Below are 10000 nucleotides of genomic sequence, written 5' to 3' on the forward strand. Positions count from 1 at the left end.
CAAGGAGGAGGAGGAGGGGGGGGGGAGGATTTGCGGGTGAAGAAGAAGAAGGAGGAGGAGGAGAATTTACGGGAGAAGAAGAAGGAGAAGAAGAAGAAGAAGGGGGAGGAGGAGAAGAAGAAAAAGGAGGAGGAGGAGGAGGACGACGAGGAGGAGGATTTACGGGTGAAGAAGGAGGAGGTGGAGGAGAATGTACGGGAGAAGAAGAAGAAGAAGAAGAAAAAGAAGAAGAGGAAAAAGGAGGAGGAGGAGGACGAGGACAAGGAGGAGGAGAGGGGAGGATTTACGGGTGAAGAAGAAGAAGAAGAAGAAGGAGGAGGAGGGCGACGAGAAGGAGGAGAATTTACGGGAGAAGAAGAAGAAGGAGGAGGAGGACGAGGAGGAGGAGAAGAAGGAGAAGAAGAAGAAGGAGGAGGAGGAGGAGGAGGGGGGGGGAAAGATTTACGGGTGAAGAAGAAGAAGAAGAAGAAGAAGAAGAAGAAGAAGAAGAAGAAGAAGAAGGAGGAGGAGGAGGAGGAGGAGGAGGAGGAGGAGGAGGAAGAAGAAGAAGAAGAAGAAGAAGAAGAAGAAGAAGAAGAAGAAGAATCCAACACTATCACCAACACGGAGTTCTCTCACACTGACCTCAGCGTTGTTTTCGGAGCTGTCGTTGGACTGCACTGTGTGCTGAGGGGAGTCCTGCACGTTGACTTCCACGTCCCTCCTCGTCAGCTTGGGGTCCGTGTCGCCCCGCTCCAGGGTGGTCAGTGACGTCTGCTGGCTGTTTGGGGTGGCCGCAGGGGATGCGTCCTCCGATACCCGTCCGTTGGAGATCATCTGCAGCAGATGACACAAGATTGGTTGATTGATTGGTATGGATATTTATATAGCGCCTGTTCTCGGTCGGAGACCATGCTCTAAGCCGCTTTGCAAACACGTTGTCATTTGCACTACAGGCTGCCTACCTGGGTAGAGCCGACTGACGGCCGCCACTGGGCGCTCATCATTCGTTTCCTGTGTCATTCAATCAGACTTCACGCACGCACACATACACACTAAGACAGACATATAATATTTTACGTGTATGAACTTTTTGTTTGTTTACCCCGCCATGTAGGCAGCCATACTCCGTTTTCGGGAGGAGGGGTGCACGCTGGGTATGTTCTTGTTTCCATAACTCACCAAACGCTGACATGGATTACAGGATCTTTAACGTGCGTGTTTGATCTTCTGCGTGCGTATACACACGAAATGGTTCAGGCACTAGCAGGTATACACATATGTTGTTGACCTGGGAGATCGGAAAAATCTCCACCCTTTTACCCACCAGGCGCCGTCACCGAGATTCGAACCCGGGACCCTCAGACTGAAAGTCCAACGCTTTAACCACTCGGCTATTGTGATGCTGAACACATGACACAAAATACAGAATACTGGAACCTGAATACTGAGCTGAGTGCAGTGCACAAAATATTGAATGCAGGACACTGAATGTAGGATGCAAAATATAGAATATAGAATGAATACATAGTGCAGAGTGCCGCATCAAACCCATTGGAGATAAGCTGTTGGACAGAATACATCATGCAGGATGCAAAACATAGAAAACAGAATACAGAATGCCAAATACAGAATACTAGATACAGAATACTGAGTACGGAACAGAGAATACTGAATGCTAGATAGAGAATACAGCATACTAGATCGAGAATACTGAATACCAAATAGACAAATACTGAATACCAGATAGAGAAAACTGAATACCGAATAGAGAATACTGAATAAAATATATTGAATACTAGATAGAGAATACAGCATACTAGATAAAAACAACAACAACTGAATACAGAATAGAGAATACTGAATACTACATAGAGAATACTGAATACCGAATAGAGAATACTGAATACCAGACAGAGAATACTGAATACTAGATGGAGAATACAGGATACTAGATACAGAATACTGAATACCGAATAAAGAATACTGAATACCGAATAGAGAATACTGAATACTAGACACAGAATACAGGATACTGAATACGGAATAGAGAATACCGAATACTACATGGAGAATACAGGATACTAGATACAGAATACTGAATACGAAATAGAGAATACTGAATACTAGATAGAGAATACAGGATACTAGACACAGAATACTGAATACTAGATAGAGACCACTGAATACTAGATAGAGAATACTGAATACCGAATAGAGAATACTGAATAATAGATAGAGAATACAGGATACTGAATACGGAATAGAGAATACTGAATACGGAATAGAGAATGCTGAATACGGAATAGAGAATGCTGAATACCGAATACAGAATACTGAATACGGAATAGAGAATGCTGAATACCGAATAGAGAATACTGAATACGGAATAGAGAATACTGAATACGGCAGATAACACGGAATACGGAATAGAGAATACTGAATACGGAATAGAGAATGCTGAATACCGAATAGAGAATACTGAATACGGAATAGAGAATACTGAATACGGAATAGAGAATGCTGAATACGGAATAAAGAATACTGAATACGGAATAGAGAATGCTGAATACGGAATAGAGAATACTGAAAACGGAACAGAGAATACTGAATACGGTAGATAACACTGAATACGAAATAGATAATACTGAATACGGAATAGAGAATACTGAATACGGAATAGAGAATACTGAATACGGAATAGAGAATGCTGAATACGGAATAGAGAATACTGAATACGGAATAGAGAATGCTGAATACAGAATAGAGAATACTGAATACGGCAGATAACACTGAATACGGAATAGAGAATACTGAGTACGGAATAGAGAATACTGAATACGGAATAGAGAATGCTGAATACGGAATAGAGAATACTGAAAACGGAACAGAGAATACTGAATACGGAATAGAGAATGCTGAATACGGAATAGAGAATACTGAATACGGAATAGAGAATGCTGAATACGGAATAGAGAATACTGAATACGGAATAGAGAATACTGAATACGGAATAGAGAATGCTGAATACGGAATAGAGAATGCTGAATACGGAATAGAGAATGCTGAATACGGAATAGAGAATACTGAATACGGAATAGAGAATGCTGAATACCGAATAGAGAATACTGAATACGGAATAGAGAATACTGAATACGGAATAGAGAATGCTGAGCAGCGGACAGAGAACAGTGAATACAAAATACAGGAATACTTTATGGAGACCGTTGGAGATCACCTGTGCAACATAATGCTGAATACAAGAAACAGAAAACTGATTGCAGAGCACTGACCGCTGAATGCAGAATTCTAAATACATAGCACTTTATACGGTATACTGAACACAAAATACTGAATACAGAATAACAGTACACTGAATACCAAAATACTGAATACACAATCCGTCAGAGAATATTAGCATCACGGGGTACGCAATACTGGACACAGAATACCGAACACACAACACTGAATGCAGAAACACACACACACACACACACACACACACACACACACACACACACACACACACACACACACACACACACACACACACACACACACACAAACAAACAACAACAACAGAATGATGGATGGAAGATACATAATGCTGATTACAAAGTACTGTATCATTCATTAACCCCCATTGGCAGAACAAATGTTGGGCAGGATGATACTGAATTCAGAACTACCAGACTACTGCATACTGATTACAGAATGAACAACAGCAACAATGACAACACACACACACACACACACACACACACACACACACACACACATACACACACACACACACACACGCACACACACACACACACACACACGCACGCACGCACGCACGCACACACACACACACACACACACAAACAAACAAACAAACAGACAAAAAAAACCCAAAAAACAAACAAAAAAACCCAAACCCTTTATTAAACACGTTGGAGGTCATCTGTCAGACATAACACATAATTCTGAATACATAATACTGCTAATACCCATCCCCCCCTCCAGTTCCCCGTTCCTTATCCCTGATACATAACCAAACAACAGCCAATCCATTTTCGTCTCACAAAGTACAGCAAAGGTCAGTGCAAACTAGACCCCCCAAATCCCGCCGCCACCTTTTAAGCGAACATATGTAAAGTCGCTACGTTTGTTACTAGCAAGCTGAACAAACGAGCTCGCGCGCTCGCTACCATGACAACGCTAACGCAGGCTTCTGATTTGTTGTTAATTGCTCCCAGGTCGACACGCGCTTTCCAAAATGGCCGCGTTACATGCTGACCAGAGCGAATCGTGGGTACCACCACTGCTTTTAGTGAGTACGTGGTGTCACGTAGCGTAGTGAGCCAGCGTCGTCTGACGCTGACCGAGAAAGAAAGACTAGCAGGAAAGAGGGAGAGAAAGATGGAAAAGAGAGAGAGAGAGAGAGAGAGAGAGAGAGAGAGAGAGAGAGAGAGAAAAGAGAAAGAAAAGAAAACAAAAAAGAGGACAGAACAAGCAAACAAACAAAAAAAGAAAGAAAGTCAGAAAGAAAGAAAGACGAAAAGAGAGAAAGAAAAGAAGAAGGAAAGAGGGAAACAAAGAAGGGAAAAAAGAAAGAAATACATAACGAAAGAAAGGAGGGAGAGAGAGGGGTGAGGGGTGGGGAAAGAGGTGGTGTATGTGTATGTGAGAGAGAGGGGGCGAAGAAAGAGAGAGAGGGGTGTATGTGTTGGGGGGGGAGGGAGAGAGAGAGAGGTGTATGTGTGTAAGAGAGGGGCGAGAGATGGGGAGAGAGAGAGAGAGAGAGAGAGAGAGAGAGAGAGAGAACGAAAACTAATTTCCAGGGTATTGAGATAAGTACAATTACAAGAATGCTTCCTTTTCACACAGCCCTGCGGTAAAAAGAAAAAGAAAGAAAGAAAGAAAAAAAAGAAAGAAAGAAAGATAATCTTAAGAAAAAAAAGAAGGAAAGGGGACTCTGGCATGGATTACAGGATCTTTAACGTGCGTATTATGACCTTCTGCTTGCGTATACACGCGAAGGGGGTCCAGGCACAAGCAGGTCTGCACATAATTATGTTGACCTGGGAGGTCGGAAAAATCTCCACCCTTTACCCACCAGGCACCATTAACGAGAATCGAACCCGGGACCCTCAGATCCAACCCTTTAACCACTCGGCTATTGCGCCCGGCTTAGTTGTAAATAAATTATTGATTTGAGTGGATGATTTTTCTGCAGAAGTTGGTGCTGAGTGAAGTGTCTGACAGTGTGCCGAAACACGGCTTGACAACCCTGATCATTGTATTGTAGTATATCGTATTGTATTGTATTTCTCTTTTTACCACAACAGATTTATCTGTGTGAGATTCGGGCTGCTCTCCCCGGGGACAGCGCGTCGCTACACTACAGCGAAACCCATTTTTTGTATCTTTTTTCCTGCGTGCAGTTTTATTTGTTTTTCCTTTCGAAGTGGATTTTTCTATAGAATTTTGCCAGGAACAACCCTTTTGTTACCGTGGGTTCTTTTACGCGCGCTAAGTGCATGGTGCACACGGGACCTCGGTTCATCGTCTCATCCGAATGTCTAAGCCTCTAGATCACCACTCAAGGTCTAGTGGAGGGGGAGAAAATATCGGCGGCTAAGCCGTGATTCGAACCAGCGCGCTCAGATTGTGTTGCTTCCTAGGCGGACGCGTTACCTCTAGGCCATCACTCCCACATTGGTGAACACTGGATCAAAAGCACAAAGCCCGAACGTCGATGCCACGGTGCCTCTAACATTGTTAAAGTCAGCAGCAGACGTGGATGTAACGCTTCCGCCAAGGAAGCGACAGACTCTTGAGGGCATAGGTTCGAGACCCACATCCGGTGGTGTTTTTGTACTCCTCCACTAGACCTTAAAGAGGTGGGTCTGGACGCTGGTCAATAAATGAAGTCGATCAAACATAAATGTTCCGTGTGTTGCTAGCATGCATCTTGCGCACGTGAAAGATCCCACGGCAGCAGAAGAGGGGGATGGGGGATGGGGGGTGGGGGGGTGACGGGACTGACCTGAATCTTGACGTTGTTTTCTTTATCCACCTGGGAGACTGCTCCGTTCTGTCCATCAGTGGCCCCGTGGTTAATGACCAGCTGCACTGTGGCGATGGTTTGAAGCTGTCGCGCCTTCTCGTGTACCTTACCTGCCAGAGAAAAGACGGTCAGTCAGCCAGCCAGTCAGTCAGCCAGCCAGTCAGTCAGTCAGTCAACCAGTCAGTCAGCCAGTCAGTCAACCAGCAGTCAGCCAGTCAGTCAACCAGCAGTCAGCCAGTCAGTCAGCCAGTCAGTCAACCAGCCAGTCAACCAGTCAGTCAGCCAGTCAGTCAGCCAGTCAGTCAGCCAGTCAGTCAGTCAGTCAGTCAACCAGCCAGCCAGCCAGTCAGTCAGTCAACCAGTCAGTCAGCCAGTCAGTCAACCAGTCAGTCAGCCAGCCAGTCAGTCAGCCAGTCAGTCAGTCAGTCAGTCAGCCAGCCAGCCAGTCAGCCAGTCAGCCAGTCAGCCAGCCAGCCAGCCAGCCAGCCAGTCAGCCAGTCAGCCAGCCAGCCAGTCAGTCAGTCAGCCAGCCAGCCAGCCAGTCAGTCAACCAGTCAGTCAACCAGCAGTCAGCCAGAAGTCAGCCAGTCAGTCAACCAGCAGTCAGCCAGTCAGGTCAGCCAGTCAACCAGTCAGTCAACCAGTCAGTCAACCAGTCAGTCAACCAGCAGTCAGCCAGTCAGTCAGCCAGTCAGTCAACCAGTCAGTCAGCCAGTCAGCCAGTCAGTCAGTCAGTCAGCCAGCCAGCCAGTCAGTCAGTCAGTCAGTCAGTCAGTCAGCCTGCTAGTCAGTCAGTCAGTCAGCCAGTCAGTCAACCAGCAGTCAGCCAGTCAGTCAACCAGCAGTCAGCCAGTCAGTCAGTCAGTCAGTCAGCCTGCTAGTCAGTCAGTCAGTCAGTCCCAGTCTTTAGTCTCAGTAAAAAGTACGTGCGAACTACATTCTGTATAAAGTATTTCGTGTACTTTACCTGCCAGAGAAAACACAATATGCTTGTCAGTTAGTCAGTCAGTCAGTGAGCGCCAATCATTCGTCCTATAATCAAAGTGCGTGCGAACTATATATTTAATAAAGTCCTCCGTATACTTTACCGGCTAGAGAAAAGAAGTCAGTCAATTAGTCTGTCAGTCAGTCAGCCCTAATTATTCGTCCTTTAATGAGATTGTGTGCGTGGTGTATGATTTAAGACCAGATAATGTCTGTCTGTAATTTATTGATTTAGTTATACGAGTTATGCAGCCAAATAAAATAAAAAAAGTATATAAAAGAAGAGGGAAGGGGGAGGGGGAATGGGGGAGGGGGGAGGGTTGCGGGGGGGGGGGGGGGGGGGGGGGAGACAATAGCATGACAACTTTTTTTTTTCTCTTTTTTTTGTGGCCAGTTGTGTATAAAGTTTTTTTTCCGGCTTTGAAACAGGTACATTACAGCAGAATTAATGCAACACAGAACATTGATCAAATCTAATGGTTCAAGGAAAGTTCCTCTGATTACGTTTTTTTGAGGGGGTTGGTTGCGGGGGGCGGGGGGGTGGTGGTTGTTGCTTTGTTTATTTTGGTTTTGTTGTTTCATTGTTGCAGTTGGTATTGTTGTTGAGCAGTTGTTATTGTTGTAGTTGTTATTATTGTTGTTGTTGTAGTTGTTATTGTTCAGATGTTGTTGCAGTTGTTGTTGTTGTTGTAGTTGTTATAGATGTAGTAGTTGTTGTTATTGAAGTTGTTGTTGTTATTATTGTTGTAGTTGTTGTTGCTGCTGTTGTTGTAGTTGTTATTGTTATTGTTGTAGTTGTTGTTGTTGCAGTTTTTATTGTTGTAGTTGTTGTTGCTGCTGTTGTTGTAGTTGTTATTGTTATTGTTGTAGTTGTTATTGTTGTTGTTTTTTATTGTTGTGGTTGTTGTTATTGTTGTAGTTGTTATTGCTGTTGTTATAGTTGTTGCTGTTGATGTTGATGATGTTTTTGGTGGGAAGGATCGCGAGGAGGGTTGCTCTTGTTTTTTCCTTCTTATATCCAAGTCATTTGTGCGTTGCAGATATAAACTCGAAAATTAACATAAACACGTACGCACAAACACAGACAGACAGACAGACAGACACGTACACACACACACACACACACACACACACACACACACACACACACACACACACACACACACACACACACAGACGTACACTCACAAACGCCATCACCACCACCACTACCACAACTCCAACACCACCACCACCACGAACAACAACAACAACAGTGACAACAACAGCAACAACAACAACAAGAAAAACAACACGAACACACCCACTCCATCCCGCCTCTTCTTCAACAATCTGCACACACACTCTCCCAGAGCGGGATTACAGAGAGAGAGAGAGAGAGAGAGAGAGAGAGAGAGAGAGAGAGACAGAGAGAGAGACAGAGAGAGAGAAGGGGGGGTGGAAGGGGGGGGGGGGGGGGCTGGGGGGGAGATCAGGGAAATGTGTATACTTCGGACATTCCTGGCAGTGCTGTGCAGCCTTCCTCCACTGTGATGTCTACCTGTGGTGTCTGTCTGACCGCACGTATTGATTGTGTGAAACTGGGGGGTGGGAGGGTGGTTGGGTTGGGGGGGAGGCGGGGGACGGGGCGAGGAGGAGGAGGGGTGACAGGGGGGAGGGGGTGGGTTGAGGGGGGGGGGGAGGGGGGAGAGGGTCAAAAGTCCAGCCGTGATGTCGGCCGAGAAGCCATTACGGATTTGCGGACTATGACTCATGTCCCTTATGGCTGGACCTGCTTGGTGATGCCTGGCTTACTGGACGGTGGCGTGAAAATAACAAGGTGATGGTGGAGGAGATGGAGGAGGAGGCGAAGAGGAGGAGATGGAGGAGGAGGACGGGAAGAGGAGAAGATGGAGGAGATGGAGGAGGAGGAGGAGGGGAAAAAGGAGGAGCAGGGGTGAATAAGAAGGCAGAGGAGGAGGGAGAGGAGGAAGAGAAAGAGGAAGAGGAGAAGGCAGTGAGGAGAAGAAGAACGAGGAGGAGAAGAAGAAGAAGAAGAACGACAACAACAACAAGAAAAAAGGGAAGAGGAGTAGGAGGAAGAGGAGGAGGATGCGGAGAAAGCAGAAGAAGAAGACAATGGTGATTATGATTATGATAATTCACACACCTGTATGGAAGACTGCCACCTGCCAAATGTTTACTTTTCTTTTCCAACGTGCTGGAGTTAAACTGTGCTAAACGCAAATGAGAAATGTAATCGTATTGCGATATCTTAAATGCAGTTATTCTGAAAATGATCAGGTAAGAGAAAAAAAACAAAACAAAAACAAACCCGTACCAAAGAAGCTCAACAGCACAAAGAGCAAAACCGCGAGCTGTGTCTTTTTGCGAAAAAAATGTCATGTTTGCTACCATCATCCACAATACAAATTTCCAGAAGATACGTATCGCCTAAATATTCTGATCATTATAGATCTGAATATAAAAAACAGGCAAACTTATTACCTAACAGCATATACGTATAATTCTGATTCACATAACACGTTTGTTTTGTATGTCTTTTTGCCATTATTCTTAAAATACAATTGTCACCAAAACACGGCCTTGTTTTATTTCCAAGTTACATCTTCACGACGTCATGATACATATTTTTTGTTGTTGATTTCTATGAACCATTTTTTGTACTTTTTGGCATTGTTAAGGGCAGCCCATATAAAAGTAAAGCAACAACAACAACAAAAGCAAATGCCTCGTTTGAAAATTATGCTTCGTTTTCAACGCTGAGACCATACATAGTAAGGCGGAATCAGACAAACGGTCTTATTAAACCTGCATTTCTTAACGACCCTATTAAACCTGTGTTTCACCTATCCAAATTAAACCTGCTTTCCTCTAACGAGCCAATTAAATCGTCTCTTCTCTTGGACAGGTTCTGTCATACAGGAAGTCATTAACTTAGGGTACAGGGATGATTGTTAAATCTGCCCTTTCCATACCCCC

General features: G+C 44.7%; 1 protein-coding gene across 1 annotated transcript in view; it reads right to left on the minus strand.

Annotated features, from left to right (window-relative positions):
* The window catches only part of LOC143282574 (sodium/potassium/calcium exchanger 2-like), an 87661-nt gene that overhangs the window by 29513 nt on the left and 48148 nt on the right, over window positions 1–10000 (minus strand). Inside the window, exons 5-6 of the mRNA XM_076588263.1 lie at window positions 6014–6144; window positions 625–816 (exon numbers count right to left, since the gene is read on the minus strand). Coding sequence (XP_076444378.1) covers window positions 625–816; window positions 6014–6144 — 323 coding nt within the window. The remainder of the gene's footprint in view (window positions 1–624; window positions 817–6013; window positions 6145–10000) is intronic.

The sequence above is a fragment of the Babylonia areolata genome, chromosome 5 (genome assembly GCF_041734735.1).
Source record: "Babylonia areolata isolate BAREFJ2019XMU chromosome 5, ASM4173473v1, whole genome shotgun sequence".
In the NCBI taxonomy this organism is placed as follows: Eukaryota; Metazoa; Mollusca; class Gastropoda; order Neogastropoda; family Buccinidae; genus Babylonia; species Babylonia areolata.